Source organism: Artibeus jamaicensis, unplaced genomic scaffold (assembly GCF_021234435.1).
Source record: "Artibeus jamaicensis isolate MK-2021 breed Jamaican fruit bat unplaced genomic scaffold, CSHL_Jam_final scaffold_1019, whole genome shotgun sequence".
NCBI classification, from domain to species: Eukaryota; Metazoa; Chordata; class Mammalia; order Chiroptera; family Phyllostomidae; genus Artibeus; species Artibeus jamaicensis.
This window is the reverse complement of record NW_026522025.1, coordinates 12,995,507-13,012,837: the sequence shown is the minus strand read 5'-3', so window position 1 is coordinate 13,012,837 and position 17,331 is coordinate 12,995,507. Positions and strand designations below refer to the sequence as shown.

The 17,331-nt window shown below is 43.6% G+C and overlaps 1 protein-coding gene across 2 annotated transcripts in view; it reads right to left on the bottom strand.

Annotated features, from left to right (window-relative positions):
- The window catches only part of ROR1 (receptor tyrosine kinase like orphan receptor 1), a 378,093-nt gene that overhangs the window by 156,750 nt on the left and 204,012 nt on the right, over positions 1 to 17,331 (bottom strand). For both annotated transcript variants that reach the window (XM_053655609.1, XM_053655610.1), the window contains exon 2: positions 11,210 to 11,281. In XM_053655609.1, the coding sequence (XP_053511584.1) occupies positions 11,210 to 11,281 (72 nt within the window). The remainder of the gene's footprint in view (positions 1 to 11,209; positions 11,282 to 17,331) is intronic.

The following is a 17,331-nucleotide window of genomic DNA, read 5'->3' as shown; positions in this document are numbered from 1 at the left end:
TCTGTAACAGTACTTCCTACACAGGGACTCGTGAACCCACCAAAAAGTGAGGCTCATGAGAGGAAAATGTTGTGTTTTCACCATTGTATCTTTAGTATAATGTCTGGCACACAGTCACTCAATAAATCCCATTGAAAAAATGAGTGAATGTAAGTATTGGGAAAAGAACTGAAATTAAAGACCTGGGAAGGTTCTCCAGAAAAATATAGGTTTCTGAGTTAAAAAGACAAATAAAGGCCACAGACAGGAAATTCTTACAAGTCAGTGTGAATTCCGCACAACCATATGCCAATGGCTGGAGTTGGTCAGGTCTGATTAAGGCCCACCAAACAAAATGATTTGCAGAAAATGAGTTAAGTCTTAGTTGAAGCAATTGGGGGCAGAGCTAGGAGCCTTATGAAGCATGTGGGGAGCTGAACTTCCTAAGTGGCTGGACCAGCTAAAGCTTGGAGCATTTTTTAAAGCAAATGAAGCATTTGATGGAATAAACCCAGGCAAAGAGACATTAAGCACGGGGCCCTGACAGGATCTGCCCTGAAGTAGTATCGCTTGGAACTAAAGAGATGATTAGTGCGTTTCTCATGGCCCTAGAGGAAATCTTGCCTGGCACAGGAATGTAAGAATTTCCAACCTTGTCTAAGAGCAGTTTCCCCACACTCCGCTGCCTTATAATGATGTCAGTAATGGGTTGCAGAGCTCACTGCCTGCTGAAGGCCTTATGCCTTCTCCTGTTGTGGCTCCTTATCTCAGATGAGAGACCTGTGTCCCCTGCAAGCTCGAGAGGGCTAAAATGGCGTGGTAGGCATGCAAGCTCCCAGGAAACAGGCCAGAGAAGATGAAGGACTGACTACCACCTCAGAGGGCTATTAGCTGCGCCTAGCCAGGGAAAATGGGAGAGTCCTCTCTTCCAGGGTTACGGATGTTTTCGAACATACTTCTTTAGAGCACCCATTGCTGCTACAATTAAATGACTTTTAGCATATGCGTATACATGTAATTAATTATTAAAGTCTCTCTCTTCCACTAAATGGGAGAGTACCTGACAGCAGGACTGTTTCTGTCTCGTTCATTATTGCATCTTTAGACCCCAGGGTAGGCCCTGTCTGCGGTAGACACTCCACAGACATTTGTTGGGTAAATGAATGTAAGGCATTTTATTATAAATTTGAATTCTGTTAGGAGGCAATGTAAAATATTCATCAAGGACATGGGTTTGTCTTCCGGCTTCACTGCTTTGTGACTGGGAAAATTGCTGAAATTGCTTTTATTATTTTCCTAATGTTGCTGTAACACATGACTACAAACTTGGTGGCTTAAAGAACAGAAATTTATACTCTCACAACCCTGGAGCCCAGAAGTTCAAAATCAGGCAGGACTGTGCTGTCTCTAGGGACCCGAGGGGAGAATCCATGCCTTGTCTCTTCCAGTTTCTGGGGGCTTGTAGCTGTACCACTCCACTCCCTGCCTTCATCTTCACATCACCCTCTGATCTGTGTATCTGCAGGACAGCTCCCTTTGCCGCCATCGTACAAGGACACCTGCAGGCATTTAGGGCTCACCTGGATAAGCAGGATGATCTTATCTCATGAGCCCTAACTTAATTATATCTGAAAACACTCTTTTCCCAAATAAGGTAAAGTTCACAGGTTCTGGGGATAAGGGCATGGACATACCTCTTTGGAGGCCACTATCAGCTCATTACATTTCTCTAAATCTCCTTTTTTTTCATCTGTAAAATGGGCATACTATCTCTTATAATTACTGTGAGGATTAAGTGTTACAACACATGTAAATCACTTAGCATGGTTTATGGCACGTTAAAATTTTCAATATATGGTAGCTATTAATATCTGGTACTATTTCATAAGGCACAGAAGCTTTACTCAAGACGGCCATGTAGAAAAGGTGATGGAGTTAGGCCAACTCATTCAGGCAGTTTAAGAAGTCAATATCAATATCATTCTAATCTATGTCTCTATTCATTTAATCAGGGTGGAGACTTGAGCTCAGGCCTCTTACCTATGTTATTACATTCAGTACTTAGAATAACCCTGGAAGATGAGTATTCTCCCCCATTTTACAGGTGGAAAGCACAAACCAAAAACAAACAAAAAAATAACCCAACTGAAACTCAATCTTCAAATAGCCTGAGTTAGTCACAGAGTTAAATGTAAACCAAAAACTTCTCATTTAAAGCCCAGTTTTTTTTCTCTATTACTTCAGAAAATTAAGGACAGAAATGGAGAAAGTTCCAAGCATCTGTACCTGGTAAATCACTTATTAGAATCTGATAGGAAGAGTTGACTGCATGGCAGATGTGGCTAGAGGATGACTAAAAAGTGGTTCTCGAACTTTGGTGTGCATTAGGGTTCTCCCCAAAAGCTTCTAAACCCCTCAAATCACAAACTATATAGAAGATTAATGGAATCAAAATGGGTGTGGAGAAGAGACTCAGGCATTAATAATTTTCAAAACTCCCCAGGTGATTCCAATCATAGCTGAGGTTAAATCCTACTGTCAGAATCACCAGGGAAGTTGGTAAAATTATAAAGGCTTAGGGTCTATTCTGCTTCAGTGAGTCTGGGTGTCTCCAGGTGATTCCAATACCCAGCAAATGTTGAGGACAACAACTCTAAAGGACCTTCTGATTTTTACCACTCCCTCATTTAGTTATTTATTCAAACACCACTGCTGGAGTTATGGGGATGCATATAAATAAAACATAATTCCTGATTTCAAGAAGTTCACAGCCTCACAAGCCGTTCTTGCTGCTCTCAAAGAACTTTCCACACTGATCTTCCTGGCTGACACTCTCTCTAGAATGGGAACTCCATGAGGGTTATCCTTGAAGAATGTGCTTAATGAATAGTTCATATGTGAGGAAAAGAAAGGGGAGGGAGAGGAAGAACACATGTGAAGATAAGCTTCACCCAGCAGTGTGGTGAGGCACAAGCACTTTTTCACTTCCTCACCAAGTAAGATGTGATTACCTATAGGGAGAGGAGGGATGAGAAAAGGCTTCTTTGGAGTAGTGGGGTCTGAACTGGGTCTTTAAGGGTGACAAAAGGTTGGGGAGGGTACCCTTATTATAACAAATATCAAAGTTTGCACAGAGGCTGAAACAATGGGCAGTTTGGTTTCAGTGCACAGCAAACAAGAGTGAAGAGGGGGAGCAGTGGAGGGTGAGGCAGGGGCGAGCTGTGTCTGATTTCTTCTCCGTCCCTTAGCCAAGAGGCCTCTAAGTCCAAGTCTCTGACAGTCTTTGTGTAAGAGCTGACTAAAGCCACAGGCCCATGATCCCTGTGAGTTGGACCTCAGACCCCAAGCTTCTAGAAGCACGTTGAGGTCAACTCTAAAGCCATCTCTGAAATGGATGCATGGGCAGGTTCCCTCTGTAGGCAGGCTTAAATCCAAACGAAAAGGCATGAGAGGCAAGGAAAAAAGATGGATTGGCAAAACCAAGAAACTTTCTCTCTGCAGCTTCCTGATTGTTTATAAATCTATTTACTACTTACAAATCTTGTGTTTGCCAGGAATTACCAAAAACAGTACCAAGGGTGTAAGGAATCTGAGACCCATGATAGGAGATAAATAAAATCTCTATCCCAACTCTAAATGGTAAAAACAAGAGCATAAGCATTTCCAAGCTTGTTCAATTGCTCCTCTGTCTCAACCAGGTACTGGGTGCTGGGAATAGGGAGGAGCTCTGTGCTCCTCACACAGCCAAGTTAGCCATTTGCAGAACACCCCAGGGCTTTGTGCCTCTAAGCTGACTACTCCACCAACAGAGGCACATAGGAGAGGGGACAGGAGGGCTGCTGTGGGGAACTGAGGCCAAGAGCTGAAGCTGCAGCCGAAATGATGGGCTGACTCTCTCTGCCCCTTTGTGGTGCCCCATGGCAAATTCCTCCCCTTTGAGCAGGCTTTGAGGAATCAAGATGAACTATAAAGGATCATTTTTCTTCTCTTTTTGACAGAATCCTATAGCCCTCATAGTGCAAGTTCCTGTCCCTAAAGTGAATAGACTGGTGAAGTAAAGAAGATTAAAAAGAATCTTGAGACAGCAGCTTGGCTGAAGGGGAACTGATTTCCACGTCACGTGCTTCTATGCTGGTTTCTGCGCAAACGGACTAAAAACTTGCTAGTTATCGAGAGAAAGCAGACATAAGCAGAACTGGCCAGAACCTCCTCTGCTTTCTGATCAAGAAGGTGTTCTCACTACCTCCAGGCCTAGACCACATTTTTTAGGTGCTGTAAAAGAAAAGGGAACTAACTTTGAATGATGGGAAAAGCTTATCTGAGAAGAGTGACAATTATGCCCAGACCTGAAGGAGGAGAAAAGCAAGAGAAGAGGATTCTGTGTAGAAAGAACAACACATCGAAATGCCCTTGGTCAGCAAAGAACCTGGGTTGCTAGAGCAGCCTAAGGGAAGCTATTGTGGCTGGTGCGTAGCCTGCAGGGGAATAGTGCAGGGGGGAGTATGAGAGATGTAGATGCTGCTGGACCACCAGGGCCTGGGATCGCCTGACTTGCCCTCGGTTCCCTCGCTGTCCTGTGTAACCATTATCTAAGAATAATTCCTCTCTGCTTTGGACTTGTAACCTATAAAAATTTTCTCCACAGAAGGGAAATTACTTGAAATATTGACTTTTTCTGAGAGTTAATTATCAGATTATAATCAGAAATGATAATCCATGGCACTTAAAGTACTTTAAATATTTTTAAGTGTTATACACACACTAAAAAAAAGTTTAGAAAAATTTTTTTTTTTTCATAAAACATAGTGCCTAGAATTTTAAGGTCAGGAGAGATATGAGAACTTTTCCTTATGCTACAAGGAGGAAACACAGGTCAGGAGATTAATTTTAATAATATATGATTAATTTTAACAATATGTTAACTTAATTTTAATAATACATTTCACATAATTCAATATGTGAAAAATGATCATTTCAACATGGAATCAATAAAAAATTATATTACTTTAAGTCATTTTTTCCACATTACGCCTTTGAAATCCAATTTCTGCTGTACACTTAGGCTGATGTCATTCTGGGCTGACCACGAGTCAAGGGCTCAACAGCCTCAGGAGGCCAGTGGCTACCGTACTGGACCCCTGGGGCTTCAGAATGGTCATGGACTTGAGGTGGAGCTAGAATATAAGCTCCTCCTTAAGCGCCCTTTCCCCAGATCACACTACCCTCCCCCAGGAATAAGAAGGGCCTGGGGCAAGAGAAGTAACTGCAGTGAGCACCTGTCTGTGCCAGATACTCTGATGGCAGCTCCCATTTTATTCAGAACTTATGGCAACTCTTAAGAGTCAATATCACTTCCCCATTTCCCATATGAGGTTAGAGGGGTTCCAAGTACTTTTGCTGTTGATAGTGGCAGGACAATGTAAGTCCTTTAATGAAAACGATGTTGTCAATATTAGAAAGATATAATTAATGCCCAAACTGCTGAAATTGGGTGGTATTAAACACCACCTGGCTACTCCAGCAATTCCACCAGCAACTCCTGCAAGCAGCTGCCAGTTTTGAAAATGAAACAAAGGATGGATGATGCACTGTCAGAGACGCCAGTCCCCAGAGGATTGTTCTTTAGCCTGCCGAGTACCAAGGCCTCAGTCCACCCGTATCTTGCCTCTTCACCCACTACCACTGCTTCAAATACGCATAATTAGTTGCATGAGGAAAGGACTCAGCTACCCCATTCAGACTAGCTGTGAGCCAAGCTGCAAGCTATACGCTAGTCAATACCATTTAAACAGACTCTTTACATGCCATGAACAAATCAAGTTAACAGAGACGGGGAACAAGAGGCAGCAACCACTTCTGAACTAGAAAACTTGGTTACAGACCATTGGTGGTGAAGTTCTCAGGGACAAGGTGGGCTACAGGGCTGAGGCCAGCATGTATCTGTCAGTGGTGACCTTGCAAGCAGTTATCCTATGGTGCGACACAAGTGTGACCCATAGATGTGCTTCTTGGCTGGGAAAACAATCTCAGGTGATAGCTACCAATGCCTCCACTCCACAGATGAGCAAAAGGAAGCCAGAGTCATAGTAACTCCAGAGCTCATGCTCACAAGGGCCATGCTGTACACTTTGCTGCCATGTATCAAACTCTAAGGTCATGGAGAAAGCCAGCTTGCCTTTTTAAAAAGCAAGCCAGGACAAAAATATGCCCAAATCTAGTCTGTCCGCACAGAGAACAGTTTGCATTTGGAAGCAGACCTCAGTATTTTTTTTTTTTAAATAGCAGGCTCACTCCCTTTCTGCTACCTAGGGGTACAATTTCCAGCCCTTTCTCCAAAAGAAATATTTGGCTTTCTATAGAGAACCTCTGAGACTTCATGCAACTGAAAATCCAAGAAGGGGAAAGAGGCCCTCATCACACCCCACCCCAAAATGCCCCTTGGGGAGCCGAGGTTGGGCCCCTGTAGATCCATTTACTTTAGGAAACACTCGGTTCTGAAGCATTTGTTTCAGAAATTAGCCCCGTGCCCCATCAATAGCAGCTTTCAACGGCTCTTCGCTGGTGGTCTTGTCTCTTTTAAATTTCATTTCCTGTTGGAAAGGTAACCGTTCGGTGCCACTGACTGGACTGGGTTAAGAGAACGCCAGGACCTGAGTGAGGCTGGGGAGCCAGGGTAGGACTGATGGGGCCAACGGAGTAGCCAAGTGAAGAGAAAGGTATTAAAGAATGTCCTGTGATAGATTTTATTTCAACTGCTTCTCGATGAGAGAGAAATTGCCCCATGGGAGGAGGGCATAAAAATCCCAGGGAGTCAGGACAGTCAGCTGCTACGCTGGAGGTGGCCGGAGGCCTTGGTGGGAACTGTGGCACTGCCACTCGCAAACTGCGCCCCGCAGCCTTGTCCTTGGATGGCAGGACCCTCAGTTGCCTATTTGTTCCACTGCCCAGGGTGGTGTGGACTCAAATGATACATGCAACATGCTTAGAAAGTGCATTACACCTGGTAGGTATTCACACGCAGTAGCGATGAACTGGCACAGATGGTATTTGAACCCATAAATTTAACATCATATTTTCCATTATACACAATACATGGTGCAAGAAGAGCACGCCAATAGATGGGAGAGACTGACCTTACAGAAGCATGTACAAAAGAGATCATTTTAATAGAGTGGCAAACATTCAAATCAAGACAGATATAAAGTGAAAAAAAACAGATATAAAGTGATATGGTGCCCCACATATGAAATATTTAGGGGCTTTATTGACAGCATGGTCATGAGGTTCATGGGAGAATTTATTGACTGACTGTCTCTACTCTAGAATGTAAGGTCCAACAAAACAGGAATACTGCCTATTTGATTCAGCACTGTGGGGGAAAGGAGGTGGGTAAATATTTGAGGTAATGCTTAAGTAAAGAAAGAGTTAGCCAAGTGTAGAACAGGGTTAAAGCTATCCAGTCAGAAGAAACTGCATGAAGAAAGGCATATCCCTAAGGATATATTTAGGACATAAAGAAGCAGGTTGTGGAATAGAAAGCATGGGGTGTAGGGGTGAGCTGAGAGGAGTCAACGGATATAAGACCATGGGAAATCTTGTTAATAAGAAATCTTGCTAAAAAGTATGGTACTTGTGTGGGTGAACACTCACGTATGTGAGGCCAGAGTGGGCAGATGCTGACACAGGCAGATTTAACAGGACCTGAAATTCCTACTCCAAGTCTATAATATGCTTTCCTTACAAGCCTGCCAAAGTACTTATGATTTTTTATTATTAAGCCCAAGTAATAACCATATTAAGCAAAAACAGCTATTACCTCTTATTCTCCAATTACTTTATCAGATTTGCTAGCCAGCTCAATTTTCACAATCACCATATGAAGTAGTTACTTCTATTATTTCATCTTACATGTGAGAAGACCAAAGCACAGATAGGCTGAGTGGCTTACCCAAAGTCACACAGTATGCAGGCAGTAAAGGCAGGATGCAGACTTAGTCACCTTGGCCCCAGAACCACCATATATTTCAGATCTATCTTCCACTTCGCCATTTCTCTCTTCAGTTCAATGCATCTGCTGTTTAACACATTTGATGAATTTTTAATTTCTATAATTCTTTTTAATTCTGGAATTTCTATTTTGTTCTTTTAAAATGTCCACTTTTTCATATTATCCTGTACTTGCCCTGTGGTTTCTATATTCTTTTCCACCATGAAACATTTTCTAGCATACCCACTCTCTCAAATTTGTCTATTGTCTTTAGTTTCTAAGATAAGAACTTCTCCATGTGTTTTCTCTCCTGACTCTCATTAATGGTGGCATTTTTCTTCCATTGCATGTACTACGATATTTCAAAGTAAACTTAGCATAAGCAGGAGTTTGCTGTTGTTGCTTTCTGGCTTTGATTTTTTAAATTTTGTTTTTGGTGGGAGACCCACATGCACTGGGATGTTGAGACATTTTTATGTCCTGCTTTTAGGTTGTCTGCTGTAGTATCTCATAGTTTAATTAATCACAGACCAAGTTTTTACATTACCTTCTTGGTTTGTGACTTGTACACTACATGGAGAGAACCCCAACCCCATATACATGGTTTAGTATAGATTTGGTTTGGATTTCTCATGGGTGAGCCCAATGACTCAGGGTGGTTGATAGACTTTCACACCAGAACCTCAGCAGAATCTTCCTTATTTCATGCTCAGGCTAGTTATTCCTCACTGTCAGTTAGCTATGCAGGGAGTTTGTTTGCTATGGCCTCAGCTCTCATCCCCATCGGGTACTGAAACTCCAGCCCCTAAGAACCATACATACTTCCCATTATTTTCAGAGGACCTTTTGTTTAATTCCTTCTCACTGTCACTGCCCCATTATTAAGCTGGCTCTTTGTTTCTGGCACCTGGGGAGTTCTTCTTTTTGCATACCAGTCTGGCGATGGATTTTTTCCCCCACTGTATTTTCACACCAGCATCTCTCTGTGATTGGAGGGAATGTCCTTTGACAATCTAGTCTATCAAATTTACCAGAAAATTATTATTAAACGTTTAGATATCAGTCTTTCCCTCATGGAGGACAGAGACCTTTATCTGGTTCATCTTTTGATACTAATTCTTCAGACAGTGCCCTGACCAGAATAGAAAGCAATAAAGATTGGATCAACGAATGAATTAATCAGCTTTCTTTTTTATTCTAAGTGGTGATTAAATACCATACACTAATTATCTTCTAGAGAAAGAACATACCAGGAGTCCCTGGAAACTCACCCATGCTCTCTGGAAGGCCATGCTGACCAAAGAAAAATGCCTGCCTTAGTTCAGCCCTTTGTCCAGTAGGTTAATTACTACTGATGCTGCTTCTTTCTTGAAGGGCAACCACTGCTAATTACAGAGCTGGTCTAACAGAAATATGAAGTCTGGCAGGCAAGGTTCTTCACTGGTGGCTCTGCTGCTTTCAGCACCTACTGATGTCCTTTTATAGCCATAACTAGAGCCTGATCAATAACACACAGAATGCAATGATGTCATAAGGAGCTGGCCAATTAGGTCCACGTTCTTGAGAGCACCTGGCATAGCACATGGTGCACTCAGAGTAGGCACTGAGTTACCATGTCGCGTGTTTCATTTCATCTTTTCCATTAAAAACAGTATATAAATATTTATTAAAAATCTACTGCCTCCTGGGCATGGTGCTGGAGATGGAGAAGAATACCATAAAGTCCCTTTTTAAGTCCTTAATTAGAAAAAGAGTGTCCAGGTCAAATTTAAAAATAACTTATCCTAAATGTCCTTTGATTTAGGGTAAAAAGACATCTCACCTTCCTGAAATATCTAAAAAGTATACCAGCAACACAACTTTGCCCATATTACTATTTTGTAAAGTTCTCTCACCTCGGAGAGCAAACACAACTCCGACTGAATGTATGAATGGATATAAGAGAGCTGATCCTAAAAGGCAATTTTTGACAATGCCTTTGAGCTCCTTTTACTGTTATAATCCCAGGACCTAGAGGGATGCCTGAACTAAAGTAGAAACTCAGTAAGTTTGTTGGATGTATTTGCACACATATATGTGGATGCGGCCCGTCCTTCTCTGTGTCCCAGGCGTGACTCATCATTACACATGTATTTATTGAGGATTTCCTATGAACAGCAGTCTATGTGGGATTCTGTGATGGAGAAAACAGACCAAAAAAAGAGAACAAGATAGATGTCTTACCTACAAGAAATTTCCAGGTTTAAGGGCAAGCTGTCTACGTGTGTAGATCACCACGATGTAACAAAGAAAGTGCAAAGAGAGGAACAGAGAAGAGGGCTATGGGAGTTCCACAGGACAGGCCACTTCCTGCTCAGGGATTAGGTAAGGCTACGGCTAATACAGACCTTATGCTCAACCCCGAAGGAGAAGTAATTTGCCTGCCACCCTGTAGAAGGGAGAGAATGGGTATTGGCAAGGAAGAAAGGGCAGTTCAGTTGGAAAGAATGGCTTAGACAAAAGCAGAGGGGCATAAAAAGTACAGGATATAGAGAAAGAAATACAAATTTGGCTGGAAATGCATAAATGGGCATAAAGGGAACAAAAGAGAAATGAAGCTGGAAAGGTAATATGAGCCAGTTGCAGGGGCTTTAAATGTGTCCAGATTTATCAATCCAGGAGGACATAGGGTCTCTGTAGAGTAGTCAGTGCTTAGCATATGGCGAGGCTTAATTAATACTACAACGATCTCCTGGTAGGAACCTGCTTTCCACGTGCAGAGAGGAAGCCGCCATCTGTATGCACAGGCAATTACAAACATTCCAAATGCTCTTCTCTGAACCCTGCAAGTATATCAAATACTCACCGTAAAAGGTCACCAGGCAAACAGCTCTGATCAATCTGAGCTCAGGCAGAATCAAATCCCCTAAATAAGATCCACTAGATGCAGTGTCAGGAAGGTCAGAAACAACCTTATTTCACATCTTGAAGCATTTTCACCATGTGGAACATTTTAGAGGAAGAAGGAAAAGGAAAGAGAAAGAGAGAGAGAGAAGAAAGGGAGAAAACCTCTCCAGAAATAAGGGAATTCCAAGTCATTAAATGTTAAATGGTCACAAAGTAAGCAGGGAATTTACTTTGGCCCCTGCCTCCTCCTAGTGATCTAAAACGCAGTTGATTTCAAAGCGGGCTGTGCCAGGGTTCAAAATGGAGTTTCACGCCTCCACCCCTCCTCCCCTTCCCCAGTGTGTCTCCACTGTATACCTTTGTCGAGCTCACTTGAAATGTTCCATGATGAGGTAGGCACTAACTCAGCAGTGACTGACAGCTCTGTTTCTGAAAAGAGAAAGAAGGGAGGGGAGAAAGACAAGGGCAACATTAACCACAGTAACTTATGGGCTGTTAGAAGCATTACAGGAGATTTCCAAAGGCCCTGCCTTCTGAGAGAGACCACTGCCATTCATGGCTTAGTAAACCGGAGCAGTCGCTCTCCTGGCCAGGCAGAGGTGCCTGCATCACAGAGGCTCGCCAGACGAGCGATCTGCGGGCCAGAGCTGAACTTTTTTTTCTATGAAACACAGGCTTGAAAAGAAAAACACAAATATTTCATTAATGAAAAATCAAACCTGCAGAAAGGACTAACCATCATCAAACATAAACTCTTCCATTTCTTGTCAGAAGACCAGTCTCAGAGAAATATATTCAACAGTCTTCCCACGAAAAATAAGTAAAAACAGTGTTTCTTTTTTTCTGCTGATTTCCTTGGTGTTTGTCAGTTGATAGCATTTGTATCCATAGAGAAGCCCACTTCTCTATACTGAAACTTTTAGTTAAGACAAATGAAAGCTAAGTATTTGAATATGGAGAATCATCTGTGGTTCACTGAACTTAAAAGATCATTTTCAAAATCACCATAAATTAAAGCCAACATGCGAATCAACAATCCAAAGGCTATAATATACTACTAAGATTTTAAAACTTTCACTCATATACTGTAATAATACAAATGATAATTTTGTTGTCTTTGAAAATTTAAGCCATGACACCATCCTACTAGCACATTTTCATAGGATCGAACTGATCTCCCATTAGGTGGTATCTACACACACACACACACACATTTCACAAAGCTGCAGTGCTGTGCAGGACCTCAGAGAGCTCAGGGCCTGGGGCACTCGAAGCACGTGCCCATGCTGTAAGTGCTCCTTCCTTCAGTCTGGTGCACACATCATCCCTCAATTGCGACCCTTTGTGTCTAGTAAACCTTGGATCTGCCTTACAGCCTGCTCAACACAGTACTCTAGGCAGCCACTAAAAATGGCCCTAAGTTGGAACACAAGGTGAACTTCAGTAAGTGGAAGTACTGGGATTCTAATCCGGGTATGTGTCACTGCCACCCACACAACTCCCAGCAGCCCATGCTGCCTAGTACTCGAGTCTGTGAAAGCTGAGTTGTCTCACCTTACCTCTCTCTCATGCCACCTTGTCACCTAGATAAGCACACTTTCCACATTTCCTTATTTACTGATGGAGACTGTCTGCCACCTGGCCACAGAAGCCACACACCATGGTCAGCGAGCTCTGCCAAGGACAGGATGTTTACCCACTGAGACCTTGCAGAGGCCCACTTGTAGTTTGCCTACTGGGTCTTCGATCAACCTGCCACTCACGGCGGAGACAAAAGGGGTATTTGGTTTGTACATACTTCCTTGGCTTGCCTCTTTCCCTGTCTAGGTGGGAAAGAAAGCAGACAAACCACACATACCCACTCCCTCTCCAGTGGCCCCAGTCACCTCCTACATCCTGGACCAAAAAAAAAAAAGCCTAGATTCTTTCAAGGAAACTTGAAATCAAACGGGCAGTATGACAGGGATCCTAAGCACATAGAATTCCTAACTATGAAGCCAGAAAGAAAAATTTACCCAGTAAGAAAAATATTTGGTGCAAAACTACAGTAGAGGGCAGCACTTCTGTCGTCAACCACTTGTCCCAGCATGACTATCTTACGCAGATGACTTCACCAGGAAGAGCTAATTGTCTGCATTTCAGGGAGTACAACTGAAAGGGTAGAACTGCTGCTCCCCTCTGACCCCCATCCTGCTACCACCCACTTGGGCTCTCGAATAATAGCCCCTTGGGTGCAGTGGCGCGGGCTGCGGTGGCTCGCCTCAGAACGGGCTCATGCAGCACCCCGACACCCAAACATCAGGGGGCCCAGGAACAGGGCCCTGGCCACCCTGGTGGCCCTGCCGGCGCAGAAGCCAGGGGCAGGAGGGTGGGGGGATGAAGATAGATCTTGACAACATTTACATTCAATATTTTCATAGCTTCACCTTGTTGCTGCTCACGATGAAATTGCCAGCAACATAGGTTTCATTTTACAGTACTGATTTTATAGAAAGTTAGTTGTGTGTCACTTGGTTTTTCTAACCTGAGTTTGAATTGCTGATTGAACGTAATTTAGGACTGATGACAAATGAACAAAGTCCTGGCACTGCTAACAGTGAAACTGTCCCCAGGTGTGCCTGGACCATAATCACCACTCGGGTTCTTGGGCCACAGCAAAGATAATTTCAATTCACAAGCTCATTAAGGGGCTGTGATGATTCTAAGGAATTTCACTCACAGCCTCAGATTCATTCCTTTCAATAATCACGTTCAGCTTCTCAAATAAAATGATAATAAAGACAGATCAAAGATGTTAAGATACGAATAATCTCTCTCTGAAAAATATTATCTTGATGCCACATGTTTTAAAAGGCTGATTATTTTATGTGAAAAGTTTAGTATTAGTAATGTTTATGAAGCTTCCCAGCGCCCCAAGGAAGGCTGAACTTAGCAAGAAAAACTGAGCACCTCTCAGCCTGACCTCCATCCATTCCAGGGCCAACAGCAGCGTGCGAGGGAGACGTGACTACCAGTCTTGACCCTGTAGGATTTCCCCTGGTGGATTCAGCTCCTCTCCTACTCTCCTCACCACGGCAAAACATGAGATACTGAATATGACTAGCAGCATTCTTTGTGCAAGGTTATTGTGATAACAGCCAATTAGTATGTGTTCAGTTAGGACACAGTGCAATATTTAATGGAAATAGACACCTGGATTAAAACGCTGATTTCTGCCATTTACCAATTCTGTGATCATGAGAAAGTTACTTTCTCTAAGATGAAGACAAGAAAGCCATCTCCCAGGACTGAATTAGGAAGGCTCAGAGGTGTCCGACCTGCGCCTCACGGGCCGCATGCAGCCCAGGGCGGCTGCAAAGGCGGCCCAACACAAAATCGTAAATTTACTCAAAACATTATGAGATTTTTTGGGGGGCGATTATGTGTTGCAATGTATTTAATGTGTAGCCCAGGACAACTCTTCTTCCTCCTGTGTGGCTCACAGACACCAAAAGGTTGGACCATCCCTGAAGGCAGTAGGATTAAATCAGACAAGCGCCCGGTGGAGCGTGGACCGTGGACGCTCAAAGGCCTTTCGTGCTGTTTCCTCTGTCCAGCTCGGGGACAGCAGCCACCCTCCACATGGCCGTGTTCCTGTTTGCGACTCTGTCATCGTCTGGGTTTGACACAATGCACAGGCCATGCTTTTAGAAAGATTCTATTTCGCATGCCTTACTAATCCGAGCCAATCTTTTCATTTTGTGAGGTTTTCCTGAACTGGTCACCAGTTCTCTAAGAACATAAGTGTTTTGTGCGGTTTGATCCAATTTAGGCAAATTGAGCATGTTTTAGAAAACTCCAGCTCTTATCTTTCCTGACCTGTGTGGGAGGGCAAACCATTCTTCTCCCGATTTGATCAATAGGAGCTATTATCTTTGCAGTTTCACTGATGATTGACTTTTTGGCACTGATTCTGCAAACCATAAGGTTTTGGTATTTAAGTCTGAACAGTGGGAGTGTTCTTTGGAGGGAAGGAAGAAAAAAAAGAGCCTTGAATCCTCCCTGATAAAAGCCTGTGCTTTCCAAAAGGATTACTGGTTCATCTCAGTGGTTGGCAGGTAGAGACCCAATGTTCAAAGGATGCAGAAGCTCTTCCAAAAGGCACCCGGCCATGCCACATCCCGCATCCTGACCCAGGGATACACAGGTACAGGCCAGCACACTCCCAGGACGAGTGTCGAACCCAGGGGTCACAAGTAAAGAGTGAGGGGACAAGTGGCTATCCCGGTGCCTTTCTTGTAAGTGTGGCAAAGCCATTACTTTGTCAAAGAAAAAATTTTCAAATATACCATAATTTGTGGTATTGTTTATCTTTTCATGTAGGACAAATTGAAAAAAAATGTTGTCCAGGTTTTCTCAATGTCTAAGAGGCTCTGTTTCTGCTCAGAGGTCTTCTCAATAATTCTCTAAGGCAGGTCCATTCTTACCTTCATTTCTTCATTGCAGAACCTGAGGCGAAGACATACTAAGCCACTTGCCTTTTTAGCTTGTTGGGATGGGGAAGGGGAATGTGACCAAACCCAAGCAGTCTGAAGGCAGAGCCAGGGAGTCTCAAACTGCCGAAATGGGGGTGGCCGAGGGAGCTGAAAGGTGTGCTTTCTTGCTCTCCGACGTCAGCCCCCTCAGCCCAGAGGACCCCTGTGAACTCTGAGCTCTGCGGAACACGGCTGGAGAACCAGAGCCGGAGACCTCACTCCTCCCCATCAGTGCTTTGCTCCTCAGTTCTAAAACCAAAAAGGATGCTGCGCAACCCAAGGAGAGGAAAGGAAGCACTTCTTGGTCACATTTAAATGCCCCTTTTCCCCTTTGAAAACAGTATTTCTTTCTTTAAATCTACTAATTTAATATTTCATATTACATGCAGTTCTTGTATTTAAAGGAATTATGCTACATGCAGCACTACGGTGACAGCCATTTTTATAGTCAATACAAATAGTCTTTAAAACTATCTAGCCCTGGCTGGTGTAGCTCAGTGGATTGAGCGTGGGCCTGCGAACCACACGATCGCGGTTCGATTCCCAGTCAGGGCACGTGCCTGGGTTGCAGGCCGGTTCCCTGCAGGCCGGTTCCCAGCAGGGGATGCATGAAAGGCAACCATACATTGATGTTTCTCTCCCTCTCTCCTTCCCTTCCCCTCTAAAGATAAATAAATAAAATCTTTAAAAAATATATATCTAAAAACGATCACCCTTGGGTCTCTTCCATGCAACTCTAGGGATCACCTCAACCAGACCAAGGACAGGGAGACTACTGAATAAACTATTACAAGAAAAAAAACATAATCATAGCTGAGCTTGGAAGAAAGGGGCATCTTCGGGCGTCGAGGGGATAAGAGCAAGTGGAAACTGATGCGAAGGCACCTCTGGGCTGCGGGCGGTGGTTTCAGTGCTCATATGAGAACCAGAGACGTGGCCAGAGGAGATCTGGATTCTTGCCTAAAGCCTCCACTGGAGCCTGGAAGAGTCCCCCATGTGCGGGAAGGGGCTGGAAACACATCCCCCAATGGCCCGGAAAAGCTGCTTGTAGTCCATCCAGAACTTGGGTAGGGTGGGGGGAAATATCCGCACAAGAAATCAAAACACTGTGTAAAGATCAGAGAGGTTCAAGGTACTCTTCCCCCAGTTTCTTTCCACAGTTACCACTTATACAAACATGGCACAATATAAAAACCAGGAATTGACATTGTTATAATGGTCAAGTCCTGTGTCATTCCATCACATGGTGTAGATGGGAGAAACTGCCACTGTAATTGAGATGAAGAACTAGTCATCACCAAAGATCTCTCTCATGTTACTTTCTAATAGTCACACCCACGTCCTCCTCCCAGCCATACATAACCTCTGGCAACCACCAATCTGTTCTCCATCTCTATAACTTTGTTGTTTCACGAATGTTTTATAAACAAACTCATATGAAGACCTTCTTATCCGCCCAACTCACTGTGTTTATCAGTAGTTCTTTGTACGGCTGAGTGGTATTCCACAGTACTGAGGGACCACACCTTGTTTAACCACTCACTTCAGACACTCAGTTGTTTCCATTTTCTGTCTATGAAAACTGTCACGAATGTGCTTGCAGCCTTTGTGCTAAACTCTTTATTTCACTAAAAAGGAAGTCAAACCTAGGAGTTGCATGCAAGGAGCAGTAAGAAGCAAAAAAATTGGAAAACACATTGAAAAAATGTTAAATAAGCCTTGACTTTAAACTGTATATGTGATAAGACGTACGTACGACAGAGGTAAAAAGAAGGCTGTAAGGCATCCCGGAGAAACAGGGCACCGTGGGGATGTACTTGGAGAGGGGCCGAGGGTCGGGGTGAGGGAGAGAGCTCCAGTCTGAGAAGAGGCCTGTGTGCTAGAAGCACCTTATGGCACAGCAGGGGCGGGGCAAGCAACCCTGTAATGGCCGTGCTCAGACACACAGGAGCCACTCTTCCCAAC